Source organism: Phoca vitulina, unplaced genomic scaffold, assembly GCF_004348235.1.
Source record: "Phoca vitulina isolate PV1807 unplaced genomic scaffold, GSC_HSeal_1.0 scaffold4, whole genome shotgun sequence".
Taxonomy (NCBI): Eukaryota; Metazoa; Chordata; class Mammalia; order Carnivora; family Phocidae; genus Phoca; species Phoca vitulina.
The window spans coordinates 16,321,763-16,341,119 of NW_022589707.1; the positions used below are offsets into that span (position 1 = coordinate 16,321,763).

The 19,357-nt window shown below is 37.0% G+C and overlaps 1 protein-coding gene across 2 annotated transcripts in view; it reads left to right on the forward strand.

Moving 5' to 3' along the window:
- TNPO3 (transportin 3) overlaps positions 1–19,357 on the forward strand; it is a 78,618-nt gene that overhangs the window by 40,429 nt on the left and 18,832 nt on the right. For both annotated transcript variants that reach the window (XM_032401606.1, XM_032401607.1), the window contains 9 exons: positions 908–1,054; positions 3,171–3,278; positions 4,946–5,037; positions 6,939–7,078; positions 9,869–10,060; positions 12,727–12,818; positions 13,652–13,728; positions 15,442–15,502; positions 16,380–16,520. In XM_032401606.1, the coding sequence (XP_032257497.1) occupies positions 908–1,054; positions 3,171–3,278; positions 4,946–5,037; positions 6,939–7,078; positions 9,869–10,060; positions 12,727–12,818; positions 13,652–13,728; positions 15,442–15,502; positions 16,380–16,520 (1,050 nt within the window). The remainder of the gene's footprint in view (positions 1–907; positions 1,055–3,170; positions 3,279–4,945; positions 5,038–6,938; positions 7,079–9,868; positions 10,061–12,726; positions 12,819–13,651; positions 13,729–15,441; positions 15,503–16,379; positions 16,521–19,357) is intronic.

A 19,357-nucleotide genomic window follows, 5' to 3' on the forward strand; every position in this document is an offset into this window, starting at 1 on the left:
TAAATCGGTCTATTTTGGATCCTTGATGGGAAAAGGATGGTAGGGCCCCTCTAAGGGAGGAGCACGGCTCTGTGATTCTCATCTCTTTTTCTCTTATTCATTAAAAAAAAATGTATTTGTTTGACTTGATCTCACGAGGATATCTAGATTTGGATGAAACACAAAACATGTATGGGAGTAAGTGTAGCACTATGTAATAATTACCACTCCTTTAAATAGTGCCATAAGTAAGATAAGCTGTGGATAAAGTCCCAGACTTTTTCTTCCCTTTCAGTCCCACTCAGAAAAGTAGGTGAGTAAAAATGACACAAGGTTGGTATGTTCAGGGATTTGCAGATGGTTTGTCTGTCAAGAGGTGGGGTTTTTTTCTTTTTTTAAGATTTTATCTCAGAGCATGAGCACAAGCATGAGCGGGGGAGGGGCAAAGGGAGAAGCAGATACCCTGCTGAGCAGGGATCCCGATGTGGAGCCCTATCTCAGGACCCTGGGGATCAGGACCTGAGCCGAAATCAGACGCTTAACTGACTGAGCCACCCAGATGCCCCTGTCAAGAGGTATTTTAATCTCAAAACATGAAATGATTTTAGATTTGAGAAAAAATATTTAAAAGAGACTTCCATTTCTGTGTCTGTTTCTCTAAATTCAGAATCATACTGTTGGAGAGTTACTAGCTAAAGAGGGACTGTACACCCAGTTACCATAAATGGAGTTTGGGGCCTATCATGGGAAGCTAGTTTGGGAGGATAGTAATAAATCTGCTGGAGAACAGGTGGCTTCTTAACTGGTTCTACTCGTATTACTTTAGATTATATCTTCTTTCCTATATGGTTCTAGTAATAAAACTGTCTTCATATTCCATTCCTTTTCTGATTCAAATAAACCTTTTCTTTTTCTTTTAATTTGACAGGTAGTAGAAATTTCCTTTAACTTTTGGTACCGACTCGGGGAGCATTTGTACAAAACTAATGATGAAGTTATTCATGGAATCTTCAAAGCTTACATTCAGAGGCTGCTTCATGCCTTGGCTCGACACTGCCAGCTAGAACCAGACCATGTAAGTTCCCTTCTCCACTTCTGCAGATCTTAATTTCCTACTCTTTTCAGTGCTAATTTGAAAATGAACTAAAAAGATAATAAAGCTAATGGAATCTACAGGTTTTCTGTCGCTCTGTAGCATACACTAAAGAAATCAATACCAGTGTAAGGAAGAGTGAGTATAAGGCTTATATAGAAAGAAATAAGTTCTGCTGAGCCAGTAATTCTTCTCTTAGAAATTTACCTTAAATAATTCTGCTGAAGAAAAAAAAATGGCTATTTTATGTATAAAGCATTATCTGTAAAGTAAAAAAATGATAAACTCATGTACAACAGTATAAGAAGAGTTACATAAATTATGATGTTGCAACTTGGTGGACCATTATGCAAAATAATGACTTTTGAAATAGCAGTAATTGGTTTGCTAAATGAAAAAATTAGAATGTAAAATTTTATGTGCTGTATTTTTAATGGTATAACATGTAGTTGGATTAAAACTAACACAAAAGAAGTTATTTGTGTGAGGTTGTGGTGAATTACATATGATTTCCTTCCCCATACACATACAGTATACATTTTTCTTTATACTGATTTTGTAATTTATAAGAAAATACAGAAATAATCTACTTGCTTAGAAGAATATATACTAGAAATACTATAAAATAGCCTAATTGGAAAACTCTTTAAGTTCCATTCTTTGCTTAGTCTCTTAAATCTTACAGCATTTATTTCATCCTTTTGGTTGGTTGGTTAGTTGGTTTAATTCCTGTCCTTTAACCCAGGACTTGAAGAGTTTTTTCTCATTGCTCACAATTAGCTCTGAAGTGAAAACTGTAACTGTCTTTGTTCTCTTCATTTTAATGTTAACATTGTTGAGTCATGGTATTTTGCACCTTGAAAGAATCTTAGTGATGATCTAGTCTAGTGGTTTTCAACCTTTATTTTTTGTTGTTTAACTGAGGAATTCTATCTTCAACTACATCTTCCATGGAAGCCTGATATGTAAATAAAAGCAGGGCTTCTGGCTTCAGTTGGCTCTACTTGCTTGATCCCGTTCTTCCTTTTGCTAGTTCCCTGGCACCATTTCCCTTGCGACAATTCCTTATACTTGTGGATATATAGTGCTTTATAATGTGTGGAGTGCTTTATGATTCCTTACCTCAAGATAGCCATCATTTCCCCCTCATTCTCTGACTTTAATTTCTTCATCTTAAAGCAAGGAGGTTGGACTAGATCAGCAATTCTCAATAGGATTAGGGCTTTTTCCACATAGTCATGGATAAAGCTTCTTATACATGCCCTTAACCATCTCCCAATTGGAAGCATGAAGTATAAATGATCTCTCTATTTTTTAATGAAAATTTTCAAATATTTGGCAAAGGTGAAAATTTTATAGTGAATATCTATATACCGACTACCTGAATTCTACCATTAATATTTTACTATACTTGTTTTATGTTTTATTATATATCTGTCTACCTATATAAAATTCTTTTTAAGGTCTAAAATTCTATCCTGGGGCACCTGGGTGCTCAGTCAGTTAAGCGGCTGCTTTCGGCTCAGGTCATGACCTCAGGGTCCTGGGCTCGAGCCCCACATCAGGCTCCCTGCTCCGCGGGGAGCTGCTTCTCCCTCTCCCACTCCCCTGCTTGTGTCCCCTCTCTCACTGTGTCTCTCTCTGTCAAATAAATAAATCTTTTTAAAAAAATAAATAAAAAGAAATAAAATTCTATTCTGCATCTAGCTGTTGTCATAATGACTGATTCTGGTAAATCTTGAACCATGAAGTTTCAGGGGCTTATTCAGTACTAAAAATAAGATTAACTTATAAACTCTTAAATTACCACCTCTTCCAGGTCACTTCCCACCCCGACCACTCAAATTTTTTCAACAACAGAGCAAGGTGTGGCTTGGAAAAAGGGGTAAAAGGAAGAACAGTTTTTCATAGTAAAGGTAGAGGATAGGTTGTATTGACTTTACATACCTAAAAGTTTAGGAGACCGTATATAGTAAAATATCCTTTGATTTAGGCAACTTATCTCTTAATGGCTTTTTCTTTATTCTTGATTTTATAGAGGTCAGTGAAAGCCTTAGTGATAAGTTTAAAAGAAATGTTCTCTGACTTGAAATTTCAGGAGGGGGTTCCTGAGGAGACTGATGACTTCGGAGAGTTTCGGATGAGGGTATCAGATCTGGTGAAAGACTTGATTTTCTTGATTGGGTCTATGGAGTGTTTTGCTCAGGTAAGTCCATTTGGAGATTCTTACTGGTTTTACTGATCACTTGAGTTGTGTTCACTTCTGTGTCTTCTGTAAATGTTCCACTTTTTTCTTAAATTTTAATGGCTAAATGGGATAGTAGATATGCAGGTGCCTAGCACACTGCCTGGCATATAGTAGCTTTGTTTGTTTAGTAGTCTGTGGATGGTTCAGTTATGGTTTACTCTCATTATTCTTGCTGTTGAAAGCTGTTCTACTTGTCCAGTCAGAATGGAAAATCATAGATAAACCTTAAGGCCCCAAGGTATTTATAGGGAACTTGGACCTAGCCAGGAAAATAGGCAAGTTTTTCTGCTTTATTAATTATGTGCCAAATCCTGGCAACTCTTTTAGTTATTTGGCATTTCCTTTGTCCACACTTATGGTTAGATTCCTGTGCAGTTTCATCCCAGAGGTGACTATACTAGAGTAGAAGATTCATAGTCCTATGATTTTCCTGACAGTGAGTAACATTTTACCTCATAAGGTTGCAATCATCACCATTCCACATCACTTAACATTAGCATAATTTCAGGCAGTTTTCATATTGCTGGATCATGCTCTAAGCTCTGAAATACTAGTTTTGATACTTATCAGCAATACTGAACTAACCTTTATTTTTTTGGTAACCCAGCCATTTTGTATATTTGGGGGCATAATCTGATTTAGAAAGTGTTAATAAAATTATGCCTATTTTTCTTTATATTAAGCAAAGTGTGTTTATTGATCTAATTACAAAGGGTTGGAGATTCCTAGAAAGCAGGTTCAGTGAGATCACCAGATCATAAGCAGATGACCTGTGTTCACATTTCAGCTCTTCTGTCATTCGCTATGTGGCTTTGAGCAAGTTACTTGTTCTTCAGATCTCAGTTTACAAATTTACTTAAATTGTCAGTGTTGTCCAAGATGTATTCTGTGGAACACCAGTCCTATGAGATGTTCTTGGGGGGGAGGGGAATCCTCAATTAAAATTGGGAAATGACTTAAACAGTATGTTAAAGGCTCGGTGAAGTCCTACAACAAGAGAATATTTAATTTTATCTTACTTAGCAGTATTTGTTATTTGACTACAGAAACCTTATTTAAACTCACTCCCAATCAGATGGATATACCCTGGGAAATTTCTGGACTAGAACATCTCTTGAGTATTCTGCTTGGTCTCCTTTTTTCCTCCCCTTGCTTAGATATGGAATTCTAAATAGCTACTTTTTAAGAATTTATACTGCTAGTGTTGATGCGGATAAGTCTTTAAAACAATAGAAATGTAAAATCAATACATATATAAGAAATTTACATTGTATCTCAATTTTAAGTGTATTTATGTATTTAGCAGTTATTATAGGGATCAGGAAAAGACATTCATGTAATATGTTTTGCTTTTCCATAATACTCATTTTGTGGGGGCAGATGATAATCTTGATACACTCTTGGGGAATCTAACTGGGTTTATTTCAGATATTAAAATAGCAGTTACTTGTCGTTAGTGAAGATGTGAAAAATGAAATAATATTCTCCCCTGGCTCTGAGAGATGATTAATTTAGAAACAAGGGGCTGGATTTATTTTAACTAACAGGATTTTTTGTTTTGTTTGTTTTGGAATTCTATTCTGTTTTCCTTTTAATGGATCCATAATCCACCTCTTCTTCTCTAGTTATATTCTACTCTGAAAGAAGGCAACCCACCCTGGGAGGTGACAGAAGCGGTTCTCTTTATCATGGCTGCTATAGCAAAGAGTGTTGATCCGTGAGTGTCTAATAAGTCTTTTGCTGGGAACTCTAAATATCAAAGGAAGGAAAATTACACCATTTTTCTCATATGGTATATGTTTGGAAACTCTTAGAACTTCTTCTATAATGCTGCCTAGTCTTCTGACTTCTAGAGTCTATTCCAGAGTAGCATGCATTGCTGATATTCATGTTTTAACCACATATCTTAGAGTTAAAATTATTTTGTTCTTGATGCTAGGAAGATAATGCTGATTGATTTTTCCAACTGAGGCTCCCTTGTGAAAGTTGATATAATAAAAAATTTGTTAGGCTGTTAAATTGTTGGTACTTCCTTAAAAGCAGTTGAATAGGCACTAATTAGCTCTCATCTGCTTTTGGACCTTGGGTAAGTTATCCTTACAAATATTTCATTATATTGTTCTCCTTTTTGTCTGCCTTAGAGAATCATTTGTGAGTTTCAGAAAGGCAAGACAGGCACCATTTCACCTTAAAAGAGTAGCAAAATCTAAGGGGCAATTATTTTTGTTATTGTCATGGGAAATTTTTAATTTATTAGAATTTGATTTCTAATTGAGTAGCATAGAAATTCTATTATTTTAACGTGAATTCCTAAAAACAAAATTTGTGCTGTGAGTTTATAAATTGATGCTAATATCTATTAAGTTTTCTTGTATTGTGATCAGATAACCTGCAACTGAGCTCTGTCCCAGGCCTTGGTTGGAGAGATGGTTAAGGCATGTATTTATGAAAAGTATAGTGCTTCTTACTTAGCTGCTTACTTAGGGTTTAGTCAGTGAAATCTTACATTGTTTCTAATCCAATAAATATTCAAGGAGAATAGAGTAGGTTTGTTTTTCTCTAATAAGATGTACTGGTCCTGAATTACATACCATACTGTTTGCTCTTAAATTTGTTTTGATATCTTTTGGAACCTTCAGTGATAGTCTGAAGATTATTAAAATCACTTCCATTCTAACTGATATGTGCTGGTGTGAAAAAGGATGGGTAGAGAGTCTCAAAAATTAGCTTAGTGCTCCCAGGAAACATAAGGCATAAATGAGAGAAGATTTTATATTGTTTTTTGTTTATCCACATTTGAGGCCAACTGCATGATTATAATTTTTTAGTGTATATAAAGGACTTAGTTTATCAGCATGGAGTGGTTTTGCTCTAATCCAGGACATTATTTGGATTTTAAATATCTTCCGTTTCTGGATTATATCCTACACTACGGGGGCATAAAGAATTTCAGCCAGTATTCTTGGGGAGTGGAAAAAAGACAAGGAAAGGGAAAAAAGAAATTCTTGGAGCCATGGAGAGTATTTGGTTAACTTTAATTTTCCCTCATGTTCCAAGTCAGGGCACCTTTACCTATTCCTGCAGCTTGTATTCTTATTCCTTTAGTTAGTGAGCTGGCCCACCCATACTTACCTGTTCTTAAAATTTCCAGTATCCAGCTATCAGAAATCTTTTGGAGAAGAACTAATACCAAGTGGTCTGTGAGAATTACTCATTCATTTAGCCATTCAGCAATATTTATTGAGTGCCCACTATGTGCCAGGCACTGTTCTAGGTACTGCAGATATAAGAATAACTAAAACAGATTCTTTAAAAGAAGACATTCATCCACAGTAAATGCCTGCCTCTCCAATTTGAAGAACCTTATTTGATAGCAGGATGTGTCTTTAGATACTTTATTGGCATTTAGAAGATTAAGGAGCAGTATGCTTCTCTGAAACAGTATCTTCTGTTTCTGTCTTTTTGCCTTAAAAAACTTTCATACCAAATGTTAAGGACTTTCATCCAAATGGTTATGTGTTTAGAAAAAAGCAATGATTTGTCTTTTTGCGGCCTGTTATTAGACCAGAATCTAACCTCTGAAATCAGTAACTGTGAGTACTTGCCTTTTGTACTCAGGGAGAACAATCCAACACTTGTGGAGGTCTTAGAAGGAGTTGTCCGTCTTCCAGAGACTGTACATACAGCTGTGCGATACACCAGCATTGAATTGGTTGGAGAGATGAGCGAAGTGGTTGATCGAAATCCTCAGTTTCTTGGTATGTATGAACTCACTCCTCTGCAGCTGCTGAGAATGATTTTTCTGATTTCTTCTCTTACTTTTGCTCTTGTTCGCTTGTTCTCTATTTTTATTGGTAGGTAGAATATTTCTAGACACTGAGAGTAAATACTGTATTATGAGTTATTGCTTAGTTGACACAACATTTATAAACTGATCATCCTTTGGAGAAGGGATCTTTGAAAGATTAGATCTCTAGATAGGGAAATAGTTTGCTGCTAATAGTCTGCTTTGGCATGAACATTGCTGTTAGTCTCTGGCACATGCTTGAGCTAATCAGACTCCCTGTAGTTCTAACTTAGATGCTATTAATAGGCTAAAGCAAAGGAAGGGTTTTTTTCAGTGTTAAATACATGCTCCTTTTAAAAATCAAGAATTATCATTTGAAACAAAATAAGTACAAATTAAAATTAAGAATTTTGACTTACATAACCTCTGGATGCCCTTATTGGCTTGAAAAAATAAAGATTATACAGAGTAACTTTAGAATCAAAAGTAAAGGTAGAAGTCATTTATTTTATTCCTCTCATTTTGCAGATAAACAAATCCAAAGACACTAAATAATTTATCTAGGGTAGTATATATTAAGCCCCCTGATAGGAGTGATATGTTCTGAGAATTTTAAGAACCCCCCAAACTTGTGAATATCACTAATTATATATTAAGTTTGATGTATTTCCTATGCTTATATTATCATCATTTTTTTTTTAATTCCAGTATAGTTAACATAGAGTGTTATATTAGTTTCAGGTGTACAATATAGTGATTCAACAGTTCTGTGCATTACTCGGTGCTCATCAAGATAAGTGTACTCTTAATCCCCTTCACCTATTTCACCCATCCCCCCACCCACTCCACCTCTGGTAACCATCCATTTGCTCTCTGTAGTTAAGAGTCTGTTTCTTGGTTGTCTCTTTTTTCCTTTGTTTTGTTTCTTAAATTCCACATATGAGTGAAATCATACGGTATTTCTCTTTCTCTGACTTATTTCACTTAGCATTATATTCTCTAGATCCATCCATGTTGTTGCAGATGGCAAGATTTCATTCTTTTTTATGGCTGAGTAATATTCCGGTGTGTGTGCATGCACACGTGTGTTTACACCCCTTCTTTATCCATGCATCTTTCAGTGGACACTTGGGTTGCTTCCATAATTTGACTGTTGTAAATAATGCTGCATTAAACATAGGGGTGCATGTATCTTTTTGAATTAGTGTTTTCATATTCTTTGAGTAAATACCCAATAGTGAAATTACTGGATTATATATTTATTACCACCTTTCAGCTTGATTTTATTTTACGTATGATCTTTTTTATTATTTGAAACTCTTGCTTAAAAAGTGATGTTTCTTTTTTCTTATTTCTGTATGTAGAGCATATGATAGACATGCTCACATTATAGCTGAGATACTTTCAAGTTCAACATACCATTTAAAGATTTTTTTCAAAGTACCTATTTTCTAGGGGCGCCTGGGTGGCTCAGTCGTTAAGCATCTGCCTTCGGCCCAGGTCATGATCCCAGGGTCCTGGGATCGAGCTCCACATTAGGCTCCCTGCTCAGCAGGAGGCCTGCTTCTCCCTCTCTCACTTCCCCTGCTTGTGTTCCCTCTCTCACTGTGTCTCTCTCTGTCAAATAAATAAATAAAATCTTTAAAAAAAAAAAAAACCTATTTTCTAATTCTTAGATTCTTCACTTCTATTATCTATCTCAACATTTGACTTTCTTCTCTGAATGTTTTTCCACAAGAAACTGAAGTGAGTTTGTTTGTTAAGCCTTATCATTCAGTACCACCATGCAGTATCTCATTTAAGTGTGTGCTTCAGCAATAAGACAAATTGCTACATGTTTGTACTTTAGAATAGTTAAAACAATACATTCCATTTGAGAATCACAGAAGCATGCAGTATTATAGTTCCCTATACTGTATACTTAGTTCTTCTGATTCCTAGGCTTAAAGGTTTTAGGCTTCTTTTGTGGAGGGGGCCAGGGGTTCATGCTGGTTGGTGTATCAGATCGGTCATTAGACGAGAAATGGAGATAACATTTTAATGTGCTTTATGACATTCTTTTGATTCCTTCTTTTATGGTTTGGCATGAGGTTACTCTGACGTACTTATAAAGTGCTCTTTTAATCATATGTGATTTTTCCATAGAAAATCATTCTGATTTTTATAAAGTAAGGTAAAAGACAAGTAGAATGTGCTTTATAGAAATTCACCAGTTTGATCAGTTTCTTTGGAACACTTAATTTGCTACAAAGTAGAATATTTTTCTAGAAGTACTAAAGCTCAATCTGCCTGTTTTTAAGGCCTTTTCTAACTATAAAGAAGCAAGTATAAAAGTGTCCACTTTAGATAACTGTCATTGTCCTGATTAACATAGGCTGTTTTTACATAGTGACTCATCTCTTGAGTATAAATAATGGTAGCTCTCTGAGTGAGCTTTATATTCTTTCTTATATTACCTTATTTTTAATACTTGGATGGTCTTATCCACCAGTGGTTTTCAAACTGTGCTGTGTGAAGGCCTAGCCATGAGGAAAGAAATAGAAGGTGAATAGATAGGACCCAGGGCTCCCTGACACTATGTCAGTGAAATCAGCTCCTTTTTTTATGTTTTATATATTGGAGTTTGAACACATTTCATTTTTTTAAATAGTTGTTTTGATTAAAAGGGGGAGGGCAGGGATATAAACCTCTGTTCTAAGAAACTAGAAGTTTTCCTTGAGTTTCAGAAATGTAATCTCTACTGTGTGGTTTCTCTCCTTAGACCCTGTGTTGGGCTATTTGATGAAAGGCCTGTGTGAAAAGCCTCTGGCTTCTGCTGCAGCCAAAGCCATTCATAACATTTGCTCTGTCTGCCGAGACCACATGGCTCAGCACTTTAATGGACTCCTGGAGATTGCCCGTTCCCTTGATTCCTTCATGTTGTCTCCAGAAGCTGCTGTGGGCTTGCTAAAAGGTATTTACTTCAGATGTTAACCAGTAACGTCTCTAAGCCACTTCTGGAGGGTTATCTTATACTAGTCAGATCCCAGTTTTTCAGTTGCAGTATGCTTAGTGATGGAGAAAGTTGGCTGTTCCACTCAGGGGAAGGTGCTGATTATATATACATGCATTCTTTTCTTAGAATATTTTAAGGCCGTATAACTAATTCAAACTGCTTACAGTGTGTATAGCACAGACCTAAATTTTGGGGTGGCGATGACACATTTGAACTAAACATAGTTCCTTTTTGAGTTGGGGAAAGAATAAAAAGGGAAACCAGATAGCATTGCCATACCAAAGTGGTAGGTGGAAACTTAAAGGTAGTGTGTGTGGATCAGTCCTGTCAGTAGAAACTTGGTCTCTTAGTGGTCTTTAACCATTATGGATCAGCTTTACACTCAGTGATTGCCTATCCAGAGGCAAGCAGCCAAAGTGGTGATGAAGTTCAGAGTAAGAAGAACTAGATTAAGGCTAGGAAAAAAGAAGAGACTTTAAGTATGATGGCTGTTTTTAAATATTTGAAAGATTATCCTATAAAAGAGGGAACAGATTTATTTTGAGTAGTAGTCAGTTGTTGACATGTACTGGCTTTTAGAAAGAAAACACTTTCTAACTAAACTCTGAAAACAGATCGGGGCGCCCTGTGAGGTAGTGAAATCCTTACAGCTTGTAGTTAGAGGGGATTGAGGATATATCAAATAAAAGATTGGGTAACATAACCTGTGTGGCATCATTTAAGCCTCTGTGAATAGCAAACAAGTTAGTCTTGGCTAGACTGGATGCCCTTGTGTGGGAACTAACTGATCTTTCTATATCTATGGCCAAGTTCCTTTCCAGTCAGTGTTTCTGCATTTTCCAAGACAGATTTTCTTTTTGTAGCGTGGGTTTTTGTTGTTTCCATTCATAGGCATAGGTAATAAAGCATTGAATCAGAGTCAAATATTCTTATTACTTAGTTACTGCTAGTGGTTATTTCTGCCATCTCGTAATTTTCTAGTGAAATTTAACCTTGATACTGAAGTGACGTCAAACCTGTGTGTTGTAGGATGTGGCATCTCCGTCATCAGTGATATCCTCTTAATGAAGAAAACTTTTTATTTTTAAATTTTTTTTGAGATGTAATTATGGGGCGCCTGAGTGGCTCAGTTGGTTAAGCGTCTGCCTTTGGCTCAGGTCATGATCCCAGGGTTCTGGGATTGAGCCCTGCATCGGGCTCCCTACTCAGCAGAGAACCTGCTTCTCCCTTTTCCTCTGTCCCCTGCCTGTGCTCTCTCTTTCATGCCTCTCTCTATATACGTCAAATAAATAAAAAAAAAAGGAAAGATGTAATTTGAGAGAGAGAGAGAGTGCATGTGAGCAGGGAGAGGGGCAGAGGGAGAGAGAATCCCACCTAGACTCCTAGCTGAATGGGGAGCCCGACTTGGGGCTCCATCCCACAACCCTGAGATCATGACCTGAGCCAAAATCAAGAGTCAGCCTCTTAACCGACTGAGCCACCCAGGTGCCCCATAAATACATCCTAAAAAAAAAAAATTCAAAAAATAAAAAGTTATAATAACATTCTTTTCTGTGGGAATGAATTAAAAGGAAAAAGCATATTTAAGTTAGAGTCCCCCCTCCAGTTTTAAATAAGTCTAACTCACCCATGGCTTATAGACTACCAGGAAAAATCATTTAGTTTTTTCATTCACATTTTGACTTATGGATTGATTATTATTCTGTTGAATGAAATTTTGGAAGAGAGAAAAATCAGTCATGGAATTTTTTTTTTTTTTTTTTTTTTTTTACCTTGGAAAGGACCTAGACTGATATATAATCGTTTGGCTCTGGAGGAGATGCTTCAGCTTTGATGGGGATCATGACAAGAGGAAGGCTGAATGAGAAGGGTCTGGGCCTTCTATTCCCACTTTAAGCCAGCTACTTTTTTTATAAATGTATTTTATTGGAGTTCCAAGTTAAGATTTTATTTAATAAAAGAAGGGGTCGGTAGGCTTTTGCAACTATTTAAAAAATGAAAGAAAGGCAAACTAACTTATTCTGTTCAAAGCACTCAAAATTTTACAGATAAAGAAACTGAGGCCCAGAGATAATACCTTACCTAGCTCATAGATTCTGTTATGGTATAACTAGAATCAGATCTCTAATTTCAGCCCATTCTTACAAAAAAATTATGTCTGTTTCTCACACTTCTCTGATGATAAGAATTGCTTACAGTACTTATCAAAAATAAAGGCTGTCCTTGACATGCTAGATCAGAACCTCTGGGAAGTTTGAGAACCATTGTACTGTGCTATATAAAAACAGCTTTGGCATTGGCTTTGTGAAGGAGATTTTTTTTAAGTATTTGAAGAGTTGGAAGGGGAGATGTATTTAAACATCTTTAAACCCATAGTCTGCTGAGGAGAGAGAATTTAATATTAACTTGAGTTACAAATGTTAGTGTGAAGGTCACTTTGTTGTCTAAGCCAAATAAAGAGAAACCGACCTAAATAACAAGATACTATAACTGAAAAAGCAGTGTTGATCTTTTTAAAAGAATGAAACCAGCCGGCCTCTTCTGTTAGTCAAATGATGGAGACCAATGAATTACCTCAGTTCAGCTTTTATTTTGTTTTATTTGTATTTTTCTTTGTCTTGCAGGGACAGCACTTGTCCTAGCCAGGTTACCTTTGGATAAGATTACTGAATGCCTTAGTGAACTATGTTCTGTTCAGGTTATGGCATTGAAAAAGGTGAGTCCAATTTAAAAAGGGGTTTAGTAAGACAATTTACAGGTGATCTTTTATCTACCTAGACAAGCCAAAAGAATAAACTAAAAAGTTATTAAAATTAATAAATCTGTCAAGGGAGCTGCATATATGGAATAAGTATTCTAAAATCAGTAGATTTTCACTATCAGTAATACAATTTAGAAGATATAATGGGGAAAATACCATTCAAGTTAGGAACCAAAACCATAACCTACCATGTTTCCTTCAAGAATATTGTAAAGTTGTCAACTCTTCTCAAGTTACATTTATAGCGCAATAATAGAATTTGACATAATGATTCTAAAGTTTATCTCTAATGATATTCTGGTAGAAACATTTAAGAAATTTTAGGAAAGAATAAGAAGCAACTTGCTTTATCTCTTAAAATTTATTATGAAGCCTTAGTCATTTTGAAGTGTTGTAATAAAAAAAACCAAAAAAAAGTGTTGTAATAGAAAGTGAAATAAAGATATAGATTATATAATAATGTTACATATGATCTATATTATATAATGTATATAATGTCTTGGTCATTATAAAAGTAAATGGGAAAAAAATTAAATAATACTGTTTTCCACTCCACGGTGATCATGTCGTAAAATGTAGTAATATGCAGTCTTGGGCATGATGCAGTAAGATGAAGGAAAGTAATTTGACAATATGAATTTAAAAGTTTATACTATTTGAGTTTGCACCACCCTAGAAGGAAATAAGCAGAGATTGAGAGGGAGGTTGATGTAAGGATGTATGTTGCAGTGCTTGCGGTAGGTATGTATGTGTAACAACAGGGTATTGATGCCTCTCTGTCCCTTCAGCTGTTGTCTCAGGAGCCCAGCAATGGTATATCCTCAGATCCCACTGTGTTCTTAGATCGCCTTGCAGTAATATTTAGGTAAGAAGGGAGACTGGTTCCCTGCCTTGGGTTAATGCTCAAATAAGACCATTGTGTATTGAAGAAAGCAAGTGTTGTTTTCCTAAACTTCAGGTGCCGCCTATAATCTCTTCTGTTAGGAGACTGATAAGCCCATTACCCGAAATTTTGGTGCAAAGACAAAGTCTAAGAATATGTTCTTGGCAGACCTTTGTCAAAAGATCCTCTAAAATGTAATTAAAATTTTTGGTCTCTAGATCGGTGATTATCAGAGTTTAACATGCACCACAGCCATCTGGAGGGCTTATCAAAACAAATTGCTGGGTCTCATCCCCAGAGTATCTGAGTCAATTGAATTTTGGGTAGGACCCAAGAATTTACATTTCTAATAAGTTCCCAGGTGATGCTGTTGCTGCTGCTTGCTATTCCAAGGACCACACTTTCAGAGCTATTGCTGTGTTTGGTAGGGGTGCAAAAAAGTCATGAAGCCTTTTCATTGATCAGGTGAAATTAATCCTTCTTTGAAGAATCTTTCTTTGAAGTCAAGAGGAGCCTAATGATTAAAAAAAGCACTTGAGTTTTGAGAGCTTTTTATAATTTGTCAGACCCATAGATATAACTGGAATATCAGAGTAGTTGTTACGTAAAAGCCTATGTGGAGTAAGTTAAAACTGAGGTGTGTTAGCTTATGTGTTCTTGTCAGCAGGTTTTTCTTTTTAATTTGGTGCAGTGCTGGGCGCCTGGGTGGCTCAGTTGGTTAAGCGACTGCCTTCGGCTCAGGTCATGATCCTGGAGTCCCTGGATCGAGTCCCGCATCGGGTTCCCTGCTTGGCGGAGAGTCTGCTTCTCCCTCTGACCCTAACCCCTCTCATATGCTCTCTCTCATTCTCTCTCTCTCAAATAAATAAATAAAATCTTTAAAAAAAAAAAAAAAAAAATTGGTGCAGTGCTTTTCTTATATAATCATGATAGCCCTGTTACATGACATTCTGAAAGCCCAACCAACAGCCCTTATTTCACAATAAATGGAAGAAAATCTGCAATAGATGGAAATCCCCCAATTTAAAGAAAATAAGATTTTTATTAAGTTGCTGTTGAGCTTATTGAAATTAAAGAATTTCTTTCTTTTAAAGAGGTTGGTGATCATACAGGATTTTTTTCCTGCTTTCTTTCAAATTAATGGATTCTAGAACTAGACAAGTAATTGGATTTGACATACTATGAGTGGGCCCATATCATGTATCACTGGATTCAGACTAGAACCATGAGAAACATCTTGGGTAGACTAGAATTCCTGAAGCTTTTGCCTTTTAATGCTGAGAGTGGAACAGTACTTGGTTTCTCATAGTGGATTTAGATAACCTGGTTTTTAATTAATGTTTTTTATTAATTTGGAAGAGTCTACCTATTCTGGTTTTAAAGAGAAAAAAAAAAAGAAAAAGATAATTGTAGTGCTCCACAACCCATGTTAAGCCAGAGTTAGATTGAGTTCCCATGCTTTAGTGGAAGCGGCTTAAAGGTGGCAAAAAAGGGGGGAGGGGGAATGATTTAAACTATGTGCTTGTGTTTGTTTGACTGAATAGAAGGAAAAGGTGTTGAGTCATAAATAACTTTATTATTTTGGTATTCTTTATGTGGTGACAATATTACCAAGTAAGCTAGGGGGGTTCGGGGCTGTGGCTCTTCAGTTAAATTGCTCTTCTTTTACTATTTTGGGTTGTTGCCTTTCCCCAGACACACCAATCCCATTGTGGAAAATGGACAAACTCATCCGTGCCAAAAAGTCATACAGGAAGTAAGTGCTTAACGGATGCCTGTGGAACAAGGCTTTCTTCCTTTTTCCTTACAAGGCTGTGGGTAACTAAAGTGAGAAGGTATTGTCTTCTGGGTTCATAGGAAGATTCAGTTTGTTGATACAGTTGATACAGTTTAAATTTCAATGAATAGAAGAATTTATATTCAAATAAATATTTTTTACTTAAGATTTGATAAGAAAACAGACTGTGGGGAAATGCACTCAAAGTCCCGAGAAGTAGAGAGAGATTAACTATGTGAATCCTGGAGTTGCTAGGAGGCCTGATTAATACTAGCAGAATTTTTTTTTGACAAAGCCATTTATCCCTCATGGCTTTTGTTTCCCCATCGTAAACACACTTCTACTTTTTTCACTGAGGGTAATATGAGGATCAAAAGGCATGTTTTGAGAAGTGCTTTTCAGACTTCACGGGGGGAAACACCAAGTATCCATAAGTGACAGTATCAAATAATGCCTTTTTATTAGCTGTGCCCTTTTGTTCAAAGAATTCCAAATCAGAACTGTCTTTAAACACCTGTTCCTCTATAATTCATACTAATTCTTTTCATCCTAAATCAGGAATTCCAAAGTTTATCTTTTAGTGAAGTTAGACATGCTCTTCTTCCTGTTCTAAAGAGTCACTGCTTCTCTTAAGAAGTGGTTGTGTTTTAGTGATGGGTGGCATATTGCGTACACACGCACGCACGCACGCATGCACTCATGCACACTAGATTCGGGCTACGTGTTTTCCTATAAAGAAAGCTTTTCCCAAATTATTTGAAAACCAAATCAGATGTTACCAACTTGGGAGCATTTTTTTTTTTAGCTCTTAGTTGTTCATTGTTTTCTTTCTTGTGCTCTTTGACTTTTGACTCAGATATGGCCAGTTTTATCTGAGACTCTAAATAAACACCGGGCTGATAATCGGATTGTAGAGCGTTGTTGCAGGTGCCTCCGCTTTGCTGTTCGCTGTGTAGGCAAAGGATCTGCAGCCCTGCTTCAGCCACTGGTTACACAGGTAAGTTCTTCCTGAGAGGGAAAATGTAAAGTGTACAGAATTTGAAGTAGGAGTCTTTATTTCCTTTTTAAAGATTTTATTATTTGGGAGAGGGTTGGGGGGAGCAGGAGCGGGGGGAGGGACAGAGGGAGAGGGAGAAGCAGACTCCCCGCTGAGCAGGGAGCCTGACTTGGTGCCTCTCCCAGGACCCTGAGATCATGACCTGAGCTGAAGGCAGACGCTTAACTTACTGAACCACCCAGGCACCCCTGAAATAGGAGTCTTTAGAACAAAAACTTTGCTGATGAAATGAAACACTTTTGTATTTATTAAATTACAAACTCCAAAATATTTGAAAGAGATAAGTAGTGCCTATGGTATGTTGTCTCTGAGGGAAACTGCTTATAATCTATTCTGTATAGTGATAGTCTAAATAGTAACACATTCCACTGTGAAATTAAGAAGAGAATGACTTTAATGCTCAGCTCTCATATACCAGCACTAAGCATTTTTGTACTAATTTTTCTTTTTAAAATGTGTCCCGTCAAATTTTGCTGTTTCTTGGCCCAAAGGAATTTTTTTCTATCTCAACCACAGATGATCACATAAGTCTGTTATTTGTCAAGAAATGTTTGACTCTTTTATAATCACCAAGATTGATACGTAATTATGATGGTGTGACTCAATGTATGAGTTCTCTAAGATCACATTCACATCAAGAACTATTCTATATACAAAGCCTACAACTAGTAACTTAGATCACTAAGCAATTTGATGTTAACCTTACAGCAAAGCCAGGACTAGATTGAGGCAAGGCAAAGTGTCAACGTTGGCATTTGCAGGACTTGGAGTAAGTGCCTTCTTAAGTTTTGCATCCATGCATTGAGGGAAAATGCACAGCTCCAGGCTGGGCCACACCCACCCAGCCAGAAGTGACCTTTGTCTACCTGGACAGTATATCTATGGTGCAGATTTTAAGGAGGCAAACCCTCTGAGGAGCTGACCCTGACAATGAGTGCCCTCTTAAATTCTGCACCCTAGGTGCCTTTTTTTTACATGTTAAATTTTATTTTTTAAGTAACTTATACACTCAGCGTGGGGCTCAAACTCATAAACCTGAGATCAAGAGTCTTATGTTCCACTGACTGAGCCAGCCAGTTGTTTTTTTGTTGATTTGTTTGTTTTTATTTATTTGTCAGAGAGGGAGAGCACAAGCAGGGGGAGTGGGAGGCAGGAGAAGCACACTCATGTTGGGCAAGGGGCCTGATGCAGGACTCGATCCCAGGACCCTGGGATCATGACCTGAGCCGAAGGCAGATGCTTAACCGACTGAGCCACCCAGGCATCCCCCCGCCTTTTTTAATAGAATTTGTACAATATATTTCTCTTCACTTGCATATTTTACCGACAACTTAACATCCTTTTTACAGGCTGCACTCACTCAGCTTGATATAATCAAAATTCTTTCTTTCAAACAAACAAGAAAAATTCAAAATCGTAAACCCTTAAGAAAACAAATTAAAAATGTTGAAAATAAATCACCCCTCCCATTAGGAGCAGTGTCCATTTGTACAATATATAGGGTTTGGGTTAGAATCTCTTTATGGATCAAGCACATGTTTTCACGACACCTTTATTCTTGCTAGTTTTATTAGCTCCTGTCTGGCAACTCTGCTGGTCTTGGAGGTGTCGGTTCCTTGGTGGCACCTGGGAGCCGAGGCGGGTGGGATGCAGGGTGGCCGGCCTGGTGGGGCAAGCAGGGGAGAGCAGCAGCTGCGTGCAAAGCGGAACCTGGGCTCGCTCTGTGCAAAGTGGTCAGAGAGACCAGAACAGCCAGGGCAAGGACAGACAGCAGCGGGCAGAGGCCAGCGTTTATTTACAGTTCAGCCTCCTGAGGATGGAGAGCTAAGTTTGTGGTGACTACCCCCAGAGGTGTGACCCTGCCCTGCCTGTCTCTCCTGGGCACCTCATTCTTAAGGAAGCACGCACCCTCAAGTAGGGTCATGCTAGTGCAGTATCAGTTGGCATATGCACAGCCCTGCCTCCTTTATATTGTAGATTTGATTAAAGTTTATGTTTACTGTACCCTGAGGATACCAGATGTTTGTACTGCATGCGTTTCCACCTTTGGTTATATGTCCTCTTCAGTGTAATACATTCTGGGTCGAACATAACTTGATTTAGTGCCCCTTTGCTGTTAGAGGATGCCCTCATGACTTTGATTTTTTTTTTTATTCCTGCTAATTAAGTATGCGACCAACCCAGTTGAGTAGCACCTTGTATAGGAAATGTGTTCTAAAGTCAGTATATGTGAAAAAATGAAAAGTATTTTTTAAAATCCAAAAATCAGAAGTCAGCAAAATAGAATCAATGGGCCTATTACCTGGTTTTGTAAATGTAGTTTTACTAAGAGGTTGCCATGCTTATTCATTTAAGTATTCTGTATTGGCCAGTTGTGCTATGGTGGCAAAGTTGAATAGACAGATCATATGACCAGCAAAGCCTAAAATTTTTACTATCTGGCCCTTTAAGAGAACGTTTACCAGCTCCTGACTTAAATCATTCATTATGTAGAGCATATAGTTTTGAGTATACAACACCGAATAGAGTCATAGCTCTCATCACATGACCATTCTATGGTGTATGTTAATAATAAGAGTCAGTCACTTTGTCTTTCAGCCCCCACCACACTCATTGAGTTGAATTTATATAATAAAACCAGTATATTCGGTTAAACGTCCGACTCTTGATTTCAGCTCAGGTCTTGCTCTCAGGGTCGTGAGTTCAAGGCCTATGTTTAAAAAAAAAAAAAAATCAATATGTGTGTTGTGATGGCATTTTACATAGATGAATGTGCA